This window comes from Camelus dromedarius, chromosome 16 (genome assembly GCF_036321535.1).
Source record: "Camelus dromedarius isolate mCamDro1 chromosome 16, mCamDro1.pat, whole genome shotgun sequence".
NCBI classification, from domain to species: Eukaryota; Metazoa; Chordata; class Mammalia; order Artiodactyla; family Camelidae; genus Camelus; species Camelus dromedarius.
This window is the reverse complement of record NC_087451.1, coordinates 24,449,214-24,471,127: the sequence shown is the minus strand read 5'-3', so window position 1 is coordinate 24,471,127 and position 21,914 is coordinate 24,449,214. Positions and strand designations below refer to the sequence as shown.

Sequence of the window (21,914 nt, the reverse complement as noted above, 5' to 3'; positions counted from 1 at the left end):
CATATTTAAAACATTTTTAATAAAATATCTTCAAAACAAAAGATCAGTACAAAGAGTGGTATCGATTTAAATATCTGCAAATCTCTTTACTGTCTGACCGTATTAGTTTGCCAGGGCTGCCGTAACGAAGTGCCACAGACTAGGTGGCTCAAACAGGAATTTATTTACTCACAGTTCTGGAGGGCAGAAGTCCAGGATCAAGGCGTCTGCAAGGCTGATTTCTCCTGAGGCCTCTCCTTGGCTTGTTGGTAGCCACCCTCTTGCTGCCTCTTCACATGGTTGTCCCTTTGTGAGTGTGGTGACCCTCTGTGTATCCAAATTTCCTCTTCTCATGTACACCAGTCAGATTGTATTAGGATCCACGCTAATAGCCCCATTGTAACTTACCACCTTGTTAGAAGCCCTTTCTCCAAATACAGTCATATTCCAGGGTACTGGGAGCTAGTTTCAACATATGGACTTGAGGGGGACACAATTCAGTTGATAACAATGGCTCAACTGAAGACAGCTGAATTCTGAGATCTTCTTTTGCGTTAAATTTTTTGCAATATCACATGGCATGCAGCTTCTGAAAAACACCACTCTATACCCGTGAGAAAAATGATAGTGAAAAAGGCAAATAATGTCTTAAAATTATTATGAAAATAATTCTGAGAACCACTGCTCTAGAGTAACAACCAAAATAATATATGAATATAAAATTAAACTGAATAGAGCAGATAATGAGATAATGAAACATATCTGATTAACCGAAGGAAAAGCAAGAAAGGAAAAAGAAAAGAAACAGGTAAAACACATAGACTTACACCCAAATATATTAGTAATTACATTAAATGAAAATGGATTACCTTCATCAATTAAAATATAAAGATTGTTACACTAGATAAAAATAAGACCCCACGTATATACTGCTTACAGGAGGCATACTTTAAATATAATGATACAGTTAAAAGTTAAAAAAGTGAGGAAAAGACATATACCATGTGTATTTGTTTGCTTCTGCTGCACAACACATAATGTAGACAATAGCTTAAAACAACAACTACTTTTTAGTTTAGAGTTCAGTAGATCAGAAGTCGAAGCACAGAATGGTTGGGTTCTCTGCTCAGGTCTTAAAGGCCAAAATCAAGGAGTCAACTGGGTTGAGTCTAATCTGAAGGCTGAGGAAGAAGCCATTTCCAAGCTGAATCAACTTGTTAGCAAAATTCAGTTCCTTGAAGTTAAAGGGCTGAGGTTCCTGTTTCCTGGCTGGCTGTCAGCCACAAATTGCTCTCAGCTCCTAAATGATGACCACCTTCCTTGTCACATAGCTCCTCTACCTTCAAAGCCAGCGATGGAGAATGTCACTCATGTTGACTCCCTCTTATATGCCAAATCTCTTTCACTAGGAAGAGCTCCATACTTCTTAAGGTCTCAACTGATTTGGTCTGGCCCTCTGAATATAATTCCACTATTTTGAGTCAACTGATTTGGGACCTTAATCATATTTGCAAAGTTCCTTCACAAAAGCACCTAGTGTTTGAATAACTGGGAACTGCATGTATACCAGGGGCTGGGAATATAGGGACCAATTTAGAATTCTACCTATCACACCATGTAGACCCTAACCAAAAGAAAATTGTTTTGGCTATATTAATATCAGAAAAAAATAGAATTTATGACAAAAAAACATTACCAGAGATAGATACTTGATATTGATAAAAGTGTCAACTCAACAAGATATAACAACCCTAAATTTATATTCACTGAATAATCTACTTTCAAGATATATAAAACAAATATTAGTAAAAATAAAAGAAAAAGACTGATCCACAATTATAGTTGGAGATTTGAAGACACCATTCTTAGCAGCTTTATAGCTTATTTAAGAATGCACATGAAAATGCCAAGGATCTAGAATTACAGCGACAATTTTGAAGAACAAAAGTAGAAGACATGTACCATCAGATGCCAAGATTCACTATAAATCCACTTTCACTACAAGTATTTGGTGTTCAGTGGAACAATGGAACAGGATAGTCTAGTAACAGACTCTCAAATAATCTGACCTTCTGATTTATCACAAGGGTACCACCGCAATCCAAGGGGGAGGGGAAAAGATGGTCTTCTTAATAAATGATGTTGGATAGATTGTATACCTGCATGGAAAATGTTAATTTTGACCTCTACCCCCGCCACCACATACAAAAATAAGCTTCAGATGGATTGTAGCCCAAAAGTGAAAAGTAAAAGAGGAGCTGTGCAGAAGTAAATGCAGGAAAATATCCTTATGACTGAGTTAGTAAAAGACTTCTCAAACTGGGAACAGAAGAGCAGTAATCATAAAAGAAAAGATTGATGAGATACTCATCAAAGTTAAAGACTTCTATTCATCAGAAGACATCATTTAGAGAACTAAAAGGCAAGCTGCTGATGGGGAGATGATATTTGTAATAGAAATGCCTAAAAAAAATCTTGTAACCAGAATATATAAAGAATTCTACAAATAAACAGAAATGTATCAATTAAAAAATGGGCAAAATTCTTGAACAGGCATTTCTCAAAAGAGGATATTCAAAAAAGCCAAAAAACACCTAAAAGGGGACTAAACATCATTAGAAAGCAAGGAAATGCAAATTAAACCTGTAATGAGGTACCACTACACAGTGGAACCAGGCTTTGGCACTCTACCAGTCCATGGAAACTGCTCTAGTAAAGGTGCCCTGTGTCGTCTCCATCCCCTGACTCAACGGACACTTTTCAGTTCTTACGTCATTTGAACCTGCTGACCATCCTGTCTTGAAATGCTTGGCTCTAATGCAGGGCTGGGAGACAGGGTTTAGGTGTGGTGAGAATTTGAAGGTTGAAAGGAGCAGTCAGTAGAGTTGGCATCATCATGTAGACTATCTGACAGTAGAGTTTTTTAAGGGTAGTATTTCAAGGTCAGATCCTCAAATTTTCCCATCAGGAAGTGGTACATTTTGTCCAAAAAAGATACCTCTCTTGGTAATAGTTAATAAATTTCACCATTAAAATTCAACCAGAAACAGTCATTTTAACCACAATGTCAAATTATTCATTTAAAAACGGGAGATGGCTCACATAATTTATCCAATACCCACTTCCCAATATTAAATACTTATCCTTGCGTTGTGGGAGGGGTATTTGATTTTCTTCCCTTCCGTCTCCACTGAAGTGTAGCTCATCATACCTTGTCCTTTTCAGGTATCAGGTCCTCAGTCTGTTAGGGCCTTCTGGTATCAGGATCACAGCCTCTGGGTTCCCATTTTGACTCCAGACTTTTAGTGTTTCCAGAACTTCCAAGCCTGGGGAGTCCTTGGCTGCTTCTCGCTCTATACTCCATTATGCAATGTGCTGTGGGGCTGGACAGAGACCTTTTCATCATTGTGATCTTTCCTTTGGTGCCATGTTGAAAGTGGAACTTATCTCTGAGAACTGCACGTCTTCTGGTCAATTACCTGGACACAAATTCCAGATATTCTTGGATACATTTTTCATCTACCTGACATTTCTATTACCTCTTCCAAATGAAACTGAGAGGGTCAGGGTGGTAAGGTGCTGGATAACTTCTTTGGAATCCAGGTGGCATCAAAGCCAATTCCCATGCTCTTAGATCCATGATCACTCCTGCCCTGCCAATGTATATCCAGAACCTACAGTAATTCCTAGAACATAACAGGTATCCATAAAAGTCTCACAAGGTTTTTCGTGTTTATATAAATATGACATGCTCACTGGAAAGAAAAACTAAAAAACAGAAAAGCACAGAAAAGTAAAACAAACAAAAAACACTAGATTCTCCAACAAATATAAATTAACTGCCATCAACTTTCTGGAAACCATCCCTTCATTCACGGTGATCAAAAGTTCACCAAATACATAGTTTTACAACATTCATACTGCACTTACATTTTCCTATTTTCCTAGTTTTCCCTCTGCCCCTTAGCTCACTACTTCTCCATTTCTCCCTCCCTTCAAGGTACGCAGTATTTACAGCCTGGTGTATATTCTTCCATACTTGTTTCCATCTCATTTAACTACATACACACATATATACATAAATGGGTGTGGTCATTACTTTAACAAAAATGAAATTTTCTACAGATACATGTATGTAATAAAGCAATTACGTATCAAAAATTGTGGAAATATCTTGAAGAGTGCAGGTACAATTCATTTAAAAAATTACTCTCATGTTTCATGGTATGTCTATATCACAATTTATTCACCCACTCCCCTATTAATTTGGCATTTACTTTGTCTCCAGTTGGGCTTGTCTCTATAAGCAGTACTTTAATAAACATCCTTATTTATACATTTTTTTTTTGCATTGATGCTGTTATTTCTGTGGGGCAGACTCCAAAAAGTGAGACTGCTGGGTCAAAGGTTTTTATTTAAAATTTTTATTAAAAAAGTTAAAATATATATTGCTGAATTGCTGATGGAAATGTAAGTTAATGTAACCATTTTGTAAGAGTACATGGTTTGCCAAACTCCACTAGCAAAAGATCTCTTAAATTTTTGCCAACTCCTTAAAGTGCAAGTAACATCTCACTGGTTGTTTTAATTTGCCTTTCCCTGAGTACTATTTAGGTTCATAATAATTTCATAGGTTAATACATTTGAAGTTGCTCTTCTGTGAATAGCCATCCAGTCCAGATGGATTAAAAACTTCAATGTAAAAAAATAAAATTATCAAAATCTTAGAAGCAAGTTTAGGAGACTATGTATAACCCTTTTAACTAAAAGGGTAAATCAAGAATATAAAAAATAAAATATGTAAGTATTTTGCTATAAAAATTAAAGACAAAAATCTTTTACTATATAAAAAAGTATAAAGAAAAATACGAGGTTAAAAAAAATTTGTAAAACACATGACAAAGGATTACTATTTCAAGCATATAAAGAGCACATCCAGATTTATAAGAAACATAGACAAACCAATAGGAAGACAGGCAAAAATATATACAGGCAATGCATTGAAGATAATTTGTTAAATGAGTAAAATATGAAACTTGGATGAAGGCTTTCACTTGTATTTTACTTTTCTTTATTAAGAATTTTCTTATAACTTCTAAGATTTAAAATGACCAATTGCTTTTCCATATTCCTGTATCTCTTTAGTGTGCTATTTCCTGGCAAATTGCTCCTGAATGTTTTCCCAAATGCATTAAACAGTTTATAAGATTCTTGTGGAGTCCACCTCTGGATGACAATTTATTATTCTCTATATTAACTGAGTTTCTCTCTGATGTATTCTTTGATGTACAGTAAGGCTTGAGCTACTCCTAAAGGCTTTTGCACATTCATTACATTTATAAGGTTTTTCTCCTGTGTGCATCCTCAGATGCACAGCAAAGTCTGAATTAGTTCTAAAGGCTTTCCCACATTCTTCACACCTGTAGGGCCTCTCCCCAGTATGAATCCTCTGATGTAGAGTTAGCTGTGATAGGGTAATACAGCCTTTTCCACATTCCTTACATGTATAGGGTTTTTCTCCTGTATGTGTTCTCCAATGCACTGTAAGGTATGAACCCCTCCTGAAGGCTTTTCCACAGACATCGCATTTATAGGGTTTCTCTCCACTATGGATTTTCTGATGTTCTGTGACATGTACCATCTGGCTGAATGCTTTGCCACAGTCATTACATTTAAATGGTTTCTCCCCAGTATGTGTCCTTTGATGAGTATTAAAGCCTGAGTTACTTGTGAAAACCTTCCCACATTCCTTACATGTATAGGGTTTTTCTCCTGTGTGCCGTCTTCGGTGGACAGTAAGCTGTGAAGTGTTAGTGAAAGCTTTCTCACACTCATCACATTTGTAGGGTTTTTCTCCAGTATGGGTCCTTTGATGTACAATAAGGTATGACTTAGTCCTGAAGGATTTTCCACAATCATAGCAGTGGTAGGGTTTCACACCACTATGAATTTTCTGATGCTCTTTGAGATTTACCATTTTGGTAAATGCCCTCTCACAGTCAGTACACTTATATGGTTTCTCCCCAGTATGAATCCTCTGATGTACAGTTAAGTGTGATTTTATTCTGAAAGATTCCCCACATTCATTACAGAGGTAAGGTTTCTCTTCAGTATGAATTCGCTGATGTATAATTAGAGATGAAGAACGCATGAAGGCCTTTCCACATTCATTACATTCATATGGTTTCTCTCCTGTATGCATTCTGTGGTGTACAGTAAGACATGAATAATTAATGAATGCTTTCCCACATTCATTACATTTATAGGGTTTTTCTCCTGTGTGAATCCTCTGATGTTCTGTGAAATTTGCTATACGATTGAAAGCTTTCCCACATTCATTACATTCATAGGGTTTTTCCCCAGTATGAGTTCTTATATGTACAATAAGGCTTGAATTACTTCTATAGGCTTTTCCACATTCATTACATCTAAAGGGTTTCTCTCCAGTATGAATTCTCTGATGAACATTAAAAATTGTGGTATTCTTGAAAGATTTCCCACACTCATTGCATTTATATGGTTTCTCCTCAGTATGGGTCTTCTGATGTACACTAAGATATGACTTATTCCTAAAAGCTTTCCCACAATCATTACATTTGTAGGGTTTCTCTCCATTGTGAGTTTCCTGATGTCGTGCAAGTTTTGATTTATCACTAAAAGCTTTCCCGCACTCACTACATTTATAGGGCTTCTCTCCAGTTTGAATTCTCTGGTGTTGATTAAGGCGGGCACACTGGCTAAAAGATTTTCCACAGACATTGCACTGATAAGGTTTCTCCTTAGTATGAATTCTCTGATGTACCATAAGTGATGAAGAAGCAATGAAGGCCTTTCCACATTCATTACATTTATAGGGTTTTTCTCCAGTGTGAATTTTTTTATGTTGACTAAGATATGAAGGCTGGCTGAACATTTTCCCACATTCACTACATTCATAAGGTTTTTCTTTAGTGTGAGTTCTCTGATGTTGAATGAGTAATGATCTGTAACGGAAGGCCTTTTCACATGTACTACACATATAGGGTTTTTCTTTATTACTGGTCTTTTCCCCTAAAGTGAGTTCTGAAGCAGGGCTTACAACTTTGCTGCCTTCTGTATCCTTGAAAATTTTCGCCCCCAAATGGGTATCCGTAATCAAATCTAAATTACTCGTAAAATTTTCCTCACTTGTTTGGTATTTGCTGTGGGGTTCTTCTGTGACACCTCCTGGTTCTGGAAAAAGAACAGATTCAAATCTAAAGCCTTTCTGAATAGTGGGAATTTTCTTGTGTGTAATTATTCTTTGACTCAAATGACTCTCCTGACTATTTTGCAATCTCAATACCCTGTCATTCCATTTCCATAATCCTCCGATTCTGGTGTCACATAGACCATTCTCTGTCAGTTTCTCTCCTATGGTCTCCAGTGGTAACTGTTCTTCGGACGCATCCTCTGTTGGAATAGCATTCTTGGTTATAGGTTTGGTCTCCAACTCTGGGAGGGAAAAAGAGAAAATTCAAATGACTTCTATTTCCTAAGTTGAGGAGACCTCACTAAATAGGATAACAAAAGGAAAGCCTGAGTTGACAATACAGGTTTTTAACTGCTTGCAAATTGGCTTTGTTTTCTAGGAAGAAGGAGGTAGGGGTAAGGAAGTCTGGTTGAGCAAAGAACCAGAGTAGTAAATTCAAGAAGTTTTTTTCCTATTAAAAAATTTCATTCGTGGTAATCCTTCTACAATCCAAATATTTTTCCCCTTTCTCAAATACTTCTCCCTTTTCTCATTCTTTTAGAGTCAACTTCTTTAGATTGCATTCTTCATAAGTTGCGATTACTTCCTCGCTTCCCATTTACTCCACAAACCAAACATTCGTCCCCAACAATACTTCCTATTTGTTCTCATTCTTTGTTCACTAGCTTTTCTGTGAGTGCTTTCTCAAATGTCCCTGTCAGAGTAGTTTTTTCAAGTCTTTGTATATACTTTTTTTTATAGAACATTTATAGAAAAAGACACTTTGATTTTTAATAAATAGGTTGAATAAGCTAGCTGGAATTAACATAGTTGTGAATATTACAAATAGTGATTATTATTATCAAGGGTAGTTTTGCAACCCCTTTATGGATCTTAAGAACATTTCTGACAGTTTGAAAATTTTCTTAAAAATTATACTGTGGGATGGTGGTCTTACAACTTGTTTATACATGCAACTTAGTATTTTACTTTTAAAAACACTTTTAAACTTCTTATAAATTTCTAATTTATTTCCAGGTAATTATATCTAAATGTTTAAAAACAAACTGAATCAAAATATTCTGTGGGTAGTAAAATGGTTTTATGACTTTAAAATTCAAGGTAAGTAAAACTTTCAATGGACTCGTAGGGCTAGACAAAGATCTGAATTCAGGGTCACCAAAGAAGACAACTCTAGAAGCCAAGGACTAAAATCCAGCTCATTTAAATGTCTATTTGAATGAAGGTGACAGGATTGTTAAAGCCCCTGTGTGCACAGCCCATCAAAAGTTAATCCTCTGTGGAAAAAGATAATACAATCCAGAGCCTCAAAATATTGTTATAGGTTTTCATAGCAATGTCTGACAATGAAAAATTATAGACAAAAATCAAATGAGAAAAAAATTAAGAGAAAAAATGGATAACAGAAACAGGTCTAAACGAGATCCAAATAATTGAGGTTTCAGACATAAACCTTTAAAATAATCATAATTAGTATATTCAAGAAAGTAAGACAAGATTAACAATTTCACCAAATAATTGCAAAGTATAAAATAAGAATCAAATGGTAATTCTAGAACCAGGAAATAAATTACAAACTCTAAGGATAGGCTAAAAGCACAGCAGATACGGCACACGAGTGTGTCTGCAAAAAGGAAAATAGGTCAATAGAAAATATCCACACTGAAGCAGAGAATGATGAAAAACTTGAAAACATTGTTTTAAAAAACATAAGAGACATACAGGATAGGGAGAAAAGGTCTATCACAGATGTAAGAAGAGCCCTAGCAGCCTGGAAAGAGAAGTGAGGAAAAATGGAACAAAAACAAATTAAAAGAAATAATGCCCAAGAATTTTCCACAACAAATAAAAAATATTAAGCCACAGATTTTACAAGCCAAATGAATCCCAAGCAAGAGAAATACAAAGGACATTATACTAAGGTACACAGTAGTAAAACTGTTGAAAAGTAAAATCTTAAAAGCAGCCAGAGGGGAAAAAAAGACAGATTTCCTTCAAAGAATGAGAATTACATCAGAGGTTGCAAACTACAGCCAAATCTGGCTCACTACATGCTTCTGTATGTCCAGCAAGATAAGAATGGTTTTTACATTTTAAATGACTGAAAATCCATTAAAAGAAAAATACATTGTGACACATTAAAATGATACGAAATTCAAGTTTCAGTGTCCATAATTGAAGTTTTGGTGGAACACAGCCACACTCTGGTTAACATGTTAATGGGTGTTTTTGTTCTACATTGGCAGAGTGGAGCAGTTGCAGCAGAAACATTACAACTCTCAGCCTAAAAAATATCTACTCTCTTGCCTTTTACAGAAAAAGTTGCTGACTCCTGAATTAGATGGTTGACTTCTCAACGGATTCTATGCAAAATAGAAAGCAATGAAATGATACCTTCCAAATGCTGGAAAACAGTAACTGTCAACCTAGAATTCTAGAATTCTAAACTTACCAAAATATTCTTCAAAAGTGAAGGTTAAACACATTTTTAGGAAAAAGAAAAATGGAGAGACTATGACACCAGAATATCTGAATAAAAGAAAAATATTAAAGGGCATTCTTTATGTAGAAGAAAATTAATCCCAGGAAAAAGTTCAGAAATGAAGAAAAATGAAGAGAAAGAGAAGGTAACCTATCTAAATGAATCCAGACTGCATACAACATTAATAATAATGTCTTACGAGATTTCACATATATAGAATTAAAACACAGAACTCCAATAACATATAATTGAGGTTAAAATGAATAAGCTGTTCTAAGTTCTTCGCATCATTTGGGAAGAGGGAAAATTTATCTCACACTGTTGAATCAAGGATGAATGCTTTAAGGGGGAGGGTATAGCTCAAGTGGTAGAGCGCATGCTTAGCATGCATAAGGTCCTGGGTTCAATCCCCAGTACCTTCATCAAAAAACTAACTAACTAAAATAAAACTAATTACCTCCCCCTGCAAAAAAATAAATAAAAAAAAAGGAAGAATGTTTTAACCTCAAAGTTAAATACTAAACAAATAACTTTAAAATTTATAATTACTAAGTGATGAGAGAGGGAAATAGAAAAATGAAAGATGATAAATTTAACAGAGGGCATGAATGAGGAGAAAAAGAATACAGAACAGGCAAGATACCTTCACAGAGGGTAGATTTAAACATTATGTAATTGTATTATGTACAAATGGACTGAAAACTCCAGAAGATACAGACTGTCAGGTTAGCTAAAACAAAAATGTACCAAAATGCTAATCATAAGAGAAACAAAATACAAAGATATACAAAAGTTGACAGTGAGTAGATGAAAAAAAAAGTATATTACTAATAACCAAAAGAATGATGCTATAGTAATATTAATATCAGGCAAAATAGACTTTAAAGCAAGAACAACAGAGATAAAAAAGATACTTCATAATGATAAAAGGTCCAATTTACCAGAAAGATGTAACAATTCTAACTTTTTATTTACCTAAGAACACAGCTTCAAAACACATAAATCAAAAACTAAAGGAACTAAAATAAGACACAGATAGATTTACAGACATAGTGGGAAACTTTAAAAAATATTTCTTACTAACTGATAGAATAAGCTGACAATCAATAAGTAGATAGATTTTAGGAACATAATTAAGACTTGACATACCTAGAATAGCAATCAAAACCTACAGACTACACATTTTTCCAAGTGCACACAAAGTGTTTACAAAAATTGGCCAGGTGGCAGAGCAAATTTCAAGAAGCCTGCAAAGACTGAAATTATATAGAACATGTTCTCTGACCACAGTAGAACTTAAGGCAACAAGACTATCAGAAAATTCCCATATGGTACAACATTAAGGAAAAAAACCTCTAAATAACCCGAGGGCCAAACACAACACAATGGAAATGATCAAATACTTCGAACCCAATAATTATGAAGGTGCTACATAAAAAAAATGACATTGCCTCGATAGCCTTAAACACATTAGAGAAAATGGCTATAAGTTAATGATATAAATATTTAACAAGTTAGAAAAGATCAGCAAATTAAACCTTAGAAAAGTAAAAATAATGAAATAAGAGAAGGTAATGAAACAGAAATCAAACATACAGTAGAAAGGATTAAAAATTATTTTTTAAAAGCCAAATAAGATTGATAAATCTCCAGCAAGATAGATTAAGATAAAAGAGAAGACACAAAAAATTTAATATCAGGAATGAAAAGGGAGACATCACTTCAGATCCACATTTAAAAGCTAAACAGAGGATAGCATGCCCCCAATTTTAAATTGTTTATTAGATGGATCAATTCCTAGACAAACACAACTTACTCAAATGAAACAAAAAGTGGAAAATATGGATAGTCCTGTAACTACAAAAGGAATAGAGCCATAATTAAACACCTTCCTCAATAAAAGTTTCAGGTCAACATGGCTTCCCTGGTGAAGTCCATACAATTTGTAACTTTCCACCTCACAACTCGTTCTTGTCCTCACTGTAAGCTGATGGCCTTGCTTCATATTTTACTGAGAATATACACACCATTGTGACAGAATGCCTTGAACTTCCCATCACCAGCTGACCATATCTGCTCCCATTTTCTCCATCTTGCCTAGTGTTACAGCAGAGGAGGTGGCCCCCCTGCCTATCCAGGGTAAATCCTCCTTTTCCATTCTAGATTTTATCCCTTTTAACCTTCTCAGATACTTTAGTTCTTCAGTCTTTAGTTCTCTGTCTTGCAACATCAATTTCTCCCTCTTCAGTGGGGCATCATTCTTCTTAGCATTAAAGCATGCCAGAAAAGCTCCCATCTCAAAAATAAGTGGTTTTTTTTTATTCCTTTCTTTTATCCAGCCACTTCCCCATTTCTCTTTCCCTCTGCATATGGAGCGGGGGCTTTCTCTAAAGAGTCATCTCAACTATCTCCAATGTCTACTTTTCATTCACTCTCTAAAAAAATATAACATTTGAGATATAGAAAGAATCTATGTAACACATATGCAACTCATGGATGGCAACATATAGTATGAATATGCAAATATTCTAGAATCCATTCATTCCCTTCCATTCCCACCAGCACCCTAATCAAAGTTATTACCCTCTTTTGTCTAGAATATTTTAACAACTTCTTCACTGATTACCTGCTTTATGCCCTTAAGTTCAATTTTCATAAACAGGGTTATTTCCTAAAAATCCTTGACTAAAACCTTTCAGTGCCTTTGCACTCACTTTGATTAAAATCCACACTCCTTACTTTGGTCTATGGAGCCCTGAACAGGAGACAGTCTCCTGCCTGACTCTTTCTGATTTTATACCAGTCTCCCTCTCCCTGTACTTCAGTCACGCAGCCTCCTTCGATTTCCAGAACATACCGCATTCCTTTCTGTTGGCATGCTCCTCTTCTCCTCTTCCCTTGGCTGGCTTCTTCTGATCCTTCAAGCTTCACCTTAAATGTCACCTCCTCAGAAGCCTTCCCCGACCACACTATCTGAAGGAGACATCCTCATCCCCAACCCAGTTCCTCTTTCATATCCTCATAGCTAAGTTATCACAACCATTATTTAGCTTGTTTTTGTTTATTTACTTGTTAATTACCTATTTCTCAAAACTTAATCTTCATGAGGGCAGGGACCTGGTCCACCTTACTCACTACTGTAGACATAGTACCTAACCCAGTTCACAGTATAAAGATAAATATTAAATATTGATTATTTAATATTAATAAATATCGATTAAATACATAAATACTGTGTTTTTATTGTCAAGAGATACACTGTTTGTATTCTCAGGCAGTTAAAACTCTGGGGGAGAGGAGGAGAGTCCCCTGAAGTTGCAGGTGAAGAAAGCTAAACCATCAGTCAAAAGGTTTATCTTAGAAGAAATCAGTGGTGATCCTTCAGAACGCACTTTCCGGAGAATTAATGAAGGGAGAGATAGCAGATAATGGTTAAACAAATGAGAAAAACGCGAAGTTAACTGGAGAGGACAGAACTCAAAGGGGTATGTATTTTATACATGTTTGAATGACGAAGGAATGAAGGAACAATTATGAAAATCATGTTCCCAAGAAAGTAAAGTAGGATGGGATGGGAACTAAAAGTAGAGGACAGAGAGAGGGGAGAGGGAAAAGGAGAGGGAAACAGGGAGGCAGGGAGAGAGGAAGAGAGGGGGAGAATCTCCTCTGAGATAGCTTTAAGCAAAGACACCCTCCAAAGTATTTCAGATGTTCTACTCCAACCATGACCTTTTAGCTTCAAATAAATACCATCCTTCTCATTCTTATTAACTCACCTGGGTAGGGGGTTCTTGAAATTTCTCTCACTACCACCCATGGTCCTTTTCCATCTTCCAAATGAGATATCATGTCTGGTTTGGAAACTGCAAGCCCTGTTCAGAGAAAAAGGAATAGGATTTGACTGTGCCTATGAGCAAGAGCTAGTGTCAGATTCAGTCTCAGCTCTGGCTCTGCTGTGCAGAGGTGCCCCTGTAAGAAGTTCTAGAAGTGCACTGTCCAATACAGCTGCCAACAGCTACATGTGGCCATTTAACTTTAAATTTAAATTAGCTAAAATTATATACAATTTAAAATTCAGTTTTTCAGTTGGATTAGTCAGATTTCAAGTTCTCAACAGCCACAGTGTGGTGGCTGCCATACTGGACACACAGACATAGAACATTCCCACACCAGAACATTCCATCATACAGCAGCGTTACAGTATATACCTTACACAAAGGTAGCTCAAGGAAGCTCAACGCTATGATCCGACGCTTGCTGGGTAACACATCATGGGAATAATCTCAGTTTAGAAAGAAAATAAACATTTGTTTCTTTCTTCTTAAAATTTTTTTATTGAAGTATAGTCAGTTTACAATACCGGGTTAATTTCTGGTGTACAGCATAGTGATTCAATTATACATATATATTCCTTTTCATATTCTTTTTCATGATAGGCTATTATAAGTTATTGAATGTAGTTTCCCGTGCTATACAGTATGGCCTTGTTTTTACCTGGTTTCATGAAAATTTTCCTTGTAGTTTCAATTGTACAAGATCTTCTGCCAAAGTTTGGTAGGTATTCTGTGAGAACTGCTCCACATGTGGGTATGATTTGATGTACTCATGGGAGAGGCTGAGCTCCGTGTCCTTCTACTCTGCTGTCCTGAAGCCCCTCCTGTTCCTTTCTTTCTAGAGGCAGTGATAATTCTCATTTATAGAAGTGACTAAAAAAACTTCAGTCTTAAATCTCACGGACTGCCAACAATCTCCGAGATTCCAATGAAATATGTATTTCTTACTCTATAATGGGTGGACTATTTCGTTAAGAGCAAGGAATAGCGTAACTGCCAACGATATGCCCCTAAAATTATGAAATTTTAATGCCTAGATTCTCACCCCAAATTCAGTTAAGTACTTTAAAGGGTCTATATTTTCAGTACACCTGGTCCAATGGGCAGACACATAAACACAGAAGTTATCCTTACCCAAGGAAACAAGATTCCTATAATTCTCTAGCATCACATCCTTGTGCAAGTTCCTCTGTGTTGGATCCATCAACCTCCACTCTTCCAAGGTGAAGTCTATAGCCACATCTTTAAATGTCACTAATTCCTAAAACAAATACAGAGATCACCCAGGGAGTGTACAATTAGATGTGATAGGCAGAATAACACATACAAAACTGGGGAAGAAAATTAGAAAACTAGCAGTTTCCACCCAAATCATCTTTTCTCCCTCAAAATCCTGCCTTACCTATAATATCAGCTCTTTTTCAGTCCTATTCTATAAGATATAACTTAATAAAAGACATAGTCTATCATGCAGATTGTAGATAGAGGAACTATTTTGAGGGTATTTAAAACACAGTAATTTTTCTGTACGCCCCTTATGAGACATATTCTGAGGGGAAAAAGAATTGCAAAAAATAAAAATAACATATTTTCAGTAAATGATCATATTATTGGTGGCAGTGATGGAAATGCTATTTTATAACTGTTGTGTGTGTAGTGTTGGATAAAGCAAATTAGTATACTGACATCACTGAGAGCTAATAAATCTGACATGGAAGAAAGAAGATATAAATGTATTATCAATGAGACTATGCACAAACTCCATAGATCCAAAACTGAATTGGAAGTATCGGTATAAACTTCTGAAGTATTTTATTTTTAAGGAAAACGCCCCACATATGCCCTAGCTTCATCCACTGATGAGGCCCAGAAACAATAACCAAAAAGGCAGCGTTATACAGCCCGGACTGCGGCCCCTACATATTACTTTACACTACAAGAAACCGGGGCCTGGAACTTTCTGTCATACTAAAAGGCAAGGAAACTGTCAAAGATTACTAGAATCACATCTAAGACACAGGAGACAACTTGAAGAGGCTCCCATTGGCAACTGATGGGAAAATTTAAACACCAATAAGAATAATAATCGCAATGAATTTCAAAAATATCTAATACATTTAAAGTTACGATTTCATTATAAAATCTTAAGGATACTCATTGATCATCTTTGGAGGATGCCTGGAAACTGGTCAATAAAGAGAAAGAATCAACCCTTTGCCCTTCTTTTCCTATGCAATATATATATAGCTTGTTCAGTAATAAAATGTACTCAGGAAGTTGACGAGGGGAGGTTTCTCTTTATGGAAGTACTCCAGCTAATACACGAAGAAGGAACGAAAGAATTAGAACATTGCCATTTACAACCTCTAATGAATTAAAGGATCATCAGTGGGTGCTAACACACCAAAAAGGCTTTAACTAGGCTTTATGTAGCTTCTGGTGGAAGATACCAGAAATATGAAATACAATGGCAAAAACATTAAAAAAAAATCAAAATCTGAATCTGAGCAAGCCTCTAGATTTAACTAACAATATAAAGGGAATACAGGGGAAGGAATAGCATCTTAAAAAAACTCCACAGGGATGAAATCAGTAAAATCTATATTGTGTGAAATTCAATCAACATTAAGAATTAGGAGCAGTAAAAAAGGTGCTTTCTCTTTACCCCCCTTAGACACAAGGCTAAGGATTACCTTTACCAGTTCTGGTTCTTCTGTCTGAAGGTGAAGATCTTCATCTGGCTGGGAAACTTCAGGACTCTGAGGGGATACAGGATGAAATCACTCAGTAACAGGTTGCCTGCTACCTACAGCAGAGCCTCAACAAGCACCATCAGCCCACTGTGGATGTGGTATATGAGATAACCTCTTTTATTGTTTTATTTAGGGATGAAATTAAGGTCCCATAGCAACATCCAATCATAATCTTCTTTCACCTTGTTTGAGACAATGACAAACATACACAAGGTTGAGATACAACTCCATAATTTCTAAAGGAGACTTTTAACAAAGAACCTATCAAAATAAAACTAAACGTAAAATAAGGGGTCTCAGATGCTACATAATTCTCCTTTTTCATAAGAGGATGAAATCTGTTTCTTGGAAATTACCTATCTTGCTCAAGAATAATATTCAAAACCTACTAAAACTATCTGTTTCTACAGTTGGAAAATCATTACTGTGTCTAGAGGTGGAGGCATGTTTTAATGTTCATTCAAGAAATATGCCAGGGACCTCTCACAATACTGTTTTCTTCAAAACCTTAGACACTATAAGCCTACAAGGGCTTGATTTTATAATGAAATGAAATTTTAGTATACCTTTTAGTAGTACTTACTGATTTTAGGTTTTGTGCCATTTTAAAAAGTTATGGGTAATAAAACTATTTACTTAAATTTCATTGAGAAATATGTCATCTTAGTTCTCCCCTCTCAAGTTCTTATCTTAAATAATACATATATTCAGCTTCCAGAAAATTTACGATGATGTGAATCTCAAACTCTGATAATTAGAGATGGGTTTGATCCGGGCCTGTATTAGACAAATACTTAGATCTTTTCAAGCGTGTGTCTTAAGGACCATACACATGTTATGTATTCTTGCTACAAAGACTAAAGGATCACTACTGTAGGTTATTATGGGTCATTACCATAACAAATTCTATGTTGGTACACCTTTCTTCTGCATCTCCTATTTCAAAAAGTCACTGCTAAAACACAGCTTTAATCACATTAATACCCACCTCAAACACACCCAATCACACACACTTACATACACACACTTAAATATCTTCAGGGAAACATTAAAAGATTCAGCTTAAATCTCCAACAACCAGTCCTACCATTCACAAATTTCGATCTTGAATCACTAACTCACTCACTGTTCTCTGCCTCAGAGCCTTGCCTTCTCACCTGAAGTATCCTCACAAATAATTTAGGACAATTTAAATTCCACTGGTAATTAGGTACCAGCTTAAATCTAACCATCCTCACGAGCTTTCCATGACCAATGTAGCCCATGCTAATAACCCATTTCTTTCCTTACATAGCACTCATCAACTTTATCATACTGCTCAGCAACTATCATTCACCTAAATAAATTATGTAACTATTTCTTTTGTATGCCTTACCTCAGTGAGACTGTAAGCTCCCTACAGCCAAGCACTGTGTCTTAAACATCTTCTTTCTCTCCATGTCATCTATTAAGCTTGATCACTTCTTAATGGGTAGAAAAGAGGAGAACACTAAGAGTGGGCACAAGGGGAATGGTCCCTATGAATTAAGTGGGTGTGTGTGTGTATGCATGTGTGTGTGTACATGTATTTTTTTTTAATTTCCTAAACAAAATTTTCCAATTGGAAAATACTGCATTCTACTACCCCATATCTAACTGAAATTTCCTGGGAACAATACAAATTTAACATCATAAATAAATTTCCCAGACTGCCTATCATATCTAAAGATAGCCCAGATATTTTTTGCAAGGTCATGCATCTTGGTATTTAGTTCAATATGCATAGTGAATCTTCCTATAGATTACAAGCTTTACTATGATGAACTCAACTTTCATGGATCAAACAATTTGATTCAGTTACCCAAAGGGATGTGGGTGAGGTAGAGGTCACATGACTTCAGGAAAAGCAGACATGCTCTCAAACCAGGACAATAGGTCAGAACCAGAGGAAACCCTAACTTACCAGAGGTCCAACTGAAAAAACCACAGCAGCCATAATCTCTTCCTTGGGGCTCCCCTCTCTGGAAAGAGTGGAGTCCTGCAAAGACATATCTAAGAAAGAGAAATAAGCCATGAAAACCAATTCTGCCTTGAAAATCTCAGACTCAAAGTTTGCAAGGCTGGTTCAACATCTGCAAATCAATAAATGTGACACACCACATTAACAAACTGAAGGATAAGAATTATATGATCCTCTAAATAGAGGCAGAAAAAAAGCATCTGATAAAATTCAATACCCATTTATGATAAAAACTCTCAACGAAGTAGGTATGGAGGAAATATACCTCAAGATAATAAAGGCCACGTATGATAAGCCTGCACAGTACTGGAAGTTCTAGACAGAGCAATTAGGCAAGAAAAAGATATAGAAGGCATCCATATCAGAAAGAAAGAAGTAAAACTGTCACTGCAGATGATATAATTTTATATATAGAAGCCCCTAAAAGACCCTTCCAAAAACTGTAATAATTAGTAAACAAATTCAGTAAAGTTGCAGGATATAAAATCAATATACAAAAGTCTATGTGTTTCTATACACTAATAATGAACTATCACAAAGAGAAATTAAGAAATCAATCTCATTTACAACTGTTTAAAAAAAGGATTAAATACCTAGGAATAAATTTAACCAAGGAAATGATAGACCTATACATTGAAAACTTTGAGACAGCAAATGGAAAGATTTTCTGTGCTCACAGATTGGAAGAATTAATGTTGTTAAAATATCCATATGACCCAAAGCTATCTACAGATTCAATGCAATATCCATCAAAATCCCCAAGGCATTTTTCACAGAAGTAGAACAAATAATCCTAAAATTTGTATAGAACCACCAAAAAATCCCAAATTGTCAAAGCAATCTTGGGAAAGAAGAACAAAGCTGGAGGCATCATGCTCCCTGATTTCAAACTATATTTCAAAGCTATAGTAATCAAAACAGTATGGTATTGGGAAAAGAAGATACAGTTCAATGGACTAGACTACAGAAATAAACCCACACATATATAGGCAAGTAATTTACAGCAAAGGAGCCAAGAATATACAACAGAGAAAAAACCCAATCTATTAAAAACATAGTGTTGGGAAAACTGGACAGCCACCTGCAAAAAATGAAACTGAACCAGTAACCTACTAAAAATTAACTCAAAACTGATTAAAGATATGAATGTAAGACCTGAAACCATAAGACTCCTAGAAGAAAAAATAGACATTGGTCTTGATGATGACTTCTTGGACATCAAAAGTAAAGACAACAAAAGCAAAAGTAAACAAGTGGGACTACATCAAACTTAAATGTTTCTGCACAGCAAAGTCAACAAAGAAAAGGCAACCTATGGAATGGGAGAAAATATTTGCCAATTACATATCTGATAAGGGGTTAATAGCCAAAATATATAAAGAACTCACACACAACTCAACAGCAAAAAACAAACAAACAAAAAAACCCGAGGTAAAAAACGGGCAGAGATGAACAGACATTTTTCCAAGGAAAACATACCATTGGCCAACAGCTACACGAACAGGTGCTCAACAACACTATCACCAAAAAATGCAAATCAGAACCACACTGAGATCTCAACTCACACTTGTGAGAACGACTATTATCAAAAAGACAAGAAATAACAACTGTTGGCAAAAATGTGGAGACAAGGGAACATTTTTGTACCACTGGTGGAAATGTAAACTGCTGCAGCCACTACGGAAACAGTATGGAGCTCCTCAAAATATTAAAAATAGAACTGTCATATGATTCTGCTATTCCACTTCTGGGTATTTATCTGAAGGAAAAGGAAACACTAACTTGAAAAGACAACTGCACCCCCACGTTCACTGCAGCATTATTTACAGCAGCCAAGACATGGAAACAACTTATGTGTCCACGGATGCATGAATGCATAAACAAAATCTGGTATACGCCTACAGTGTAATAGTAGCCACAAAAAAGGAGGAAATCCCGCCATTTGTGACATGGATGGAGCTTGAGGGCCTTATGAAAGTCAGAGAAAGACAAAAACCTATGATCTCTTTTATACGCGTAATCTAAAAACAAACACCCCAGACTCAGAGACACAGAACAGACTGATGGCTGAGGGGGGGGGCGGTGTTGAAATGGGTGAAGGTGGTCAAAAGGTACAGACCTCCAATCATAAGTAAGTCGTGGGGATGTGATACAGCATGGTGACTATAGTAACAACAGTGTATTGCGTACCTGACAATTGAGCCAGTCAGGAAAAGCTACCTCGGTCACCCAAAGGCAGGAGAACAGGCACCTGTCAGGGACCCGCTACTTAAAGCCCAGGACCGAGGATCTCCCTCCACCAGCCGCCCCGTTTCCCGGACTGCCCTTCTCTGGGCCCTCGGGGTCCTCCTCCTCCCTCCACCGAGGCGCGGCTCCGGGAAGGCGGGAAGGTCCAGCCGCGCTCCCGCCCCCGCCCCAGTCCCGCGTCGCGACCCAGCGCCTCCAGGCCGCCGCCTCCTCAGGGAGGCCGGGCCCGGTCGCCTGTGAGGTGGGCGGGTCAGCTCGGGGCCAGGAGCACAGCCGAGAGCGGCCCCGCCCCGGACGCCGCGGGGAGCCCAGCGCCGGGGGAGGGGCGGCGGGAACCGGGCTGGGTGCCCGGGGCGACGAGTACCTGGCAGCCAACTGAGGACCGGGCGCTCGCAGAGCAGGGCGGGAACGCTTCCCACAATGGCGCCGGCGGCGGGCGGCCGCACACGCGCAGTGCGCCTGCGCAGCCGCGGGGAACTACGGCGCCCAGAATCCTCCGCGCGCGCCCTGCGCTCTCCCCGCCCCTTCGTCGGCGCTGGGGGCGGAGTTGGCAGGTCGTCCCGGGACCTAAAAATTCCGTCAGATCGAGGGGCCGGGGCTGGGCGTCAGGATCAGGCACTAGAGACACAAGGAAGAATGAATGACACAGCCCTTGCCTCGGGACACTTCCGTGTGACTAAAGAAATAAAGCCACTGCGAGAACAGAAAGGGAGCCTCTGGCAACTTGGGACCCCAGACGCGGGGGCGTCGGTGGGTGCGTGTCCCCGCTCCCGCCGCCAATTTCCCTTTCCGCGAAAATACCGTGAAAAGTAGAGTTCCTTACGCAGCTGTGGTGCCTGCTGCCAGCTGGTCTGCTTTCGGTCCACGGACAATGTTTATTTCCGTGTGCTTTGGAGGAAGTCATTCTGGGGAGAGGGTTTACTGTGTTAGGGAGCCAGTACTAAATTAAAAAGATTGCCCAGCCTCAAGTGGAAAAGCGCACCTTGTGTGAGGAAGACTCTCGCACTTGAGCATCTCGACAAGTATTTATCCACCTTGACATTATTAAATCTATAATTTAAAAAAAAGTTTAGATGCCGTCTCCTTTTGAAGGAAAGAGTGCTTTTTATTATTGCATAAAGCACTGTCTCATGTATTTTGAAATGCCATTGTTAGAATTTCCATCTTTAGCTGCTACTTGATATCTCAAATATCCTGATCTTGGATGTTTAGCATGCCTGAGAGAATTCTGGAAAGGACATCGTTTTCCCCTAGGGAATGATCAAAATAACAATGCTCGGTTTATTGTGCAGAGTTGTGAATATTTTTGTGTAGGTTTCATTTCTGCTCTTTACTGAAACAAACTCATTTGCCAAAAAGAAAAGAAAACATTGTAAGAACATTCTTTGAC

At 37.3% G+C, this 21,914-nt stretch overlaps 1 protein-coding gene across 3 annotated transcripts; it reads right to left on the bottom strand.

The window, feature by feature from the left end:
- Positions 1-1,816: 1,816 nt before the first annotated feature.
- ZNF624 (zinc finger protein 624) lies at positions 1,817-20,980 on the bottom strand. 3 transcript variants are annotated; one of them, XM_031467565.2, is made up of 7 exons: positions 20,889-20,944; positions 18,221-18,309; positions 17,654-17,741; positions 16,219-16,284; positions 14,660-14,786; positions 13,469-13,564; positions 1,817-7,452 (listed from the first exon to the last, which is right to left on the bottom strand). In XM_031467565.2, the coding sequence occupies exons 5-7, from the start codon at positions 14,727-14,729 to the stop codon at positions 5,228-5,230; spliced, it is 2,391 nt and encodes a 796-aa protein (XP_031323425.1). In that variant the 5' UTR covers positions 14,730-14,786; positions 16,219-16,284; positions 17,654-17,741; positions 18,221-18,309; positions 20,889-20,944; the 3' UTR covers positions 1,817-5,227. The 3 variants fall into 3 exon arrangements, with proteins under 3 accessions (XP_031323425.1, XP_031323423.1, XP_031323424.1); XM_031467563.2 differs by lacking the exon at positions 17,654-17,741 and having other exon boundaries at positions 1,818-7,452; positions 20,889-20,980; XM_031467564.2 differs by lacking the exons at positions 17,654-17,741; positions 20,889-20,944 and adding an exon at positions 20,468-20,878 and having other exon boundaries at positions 1,818-7,452.
- Positions 20,981-21,914: the final 934 nt, after the last annotated feature.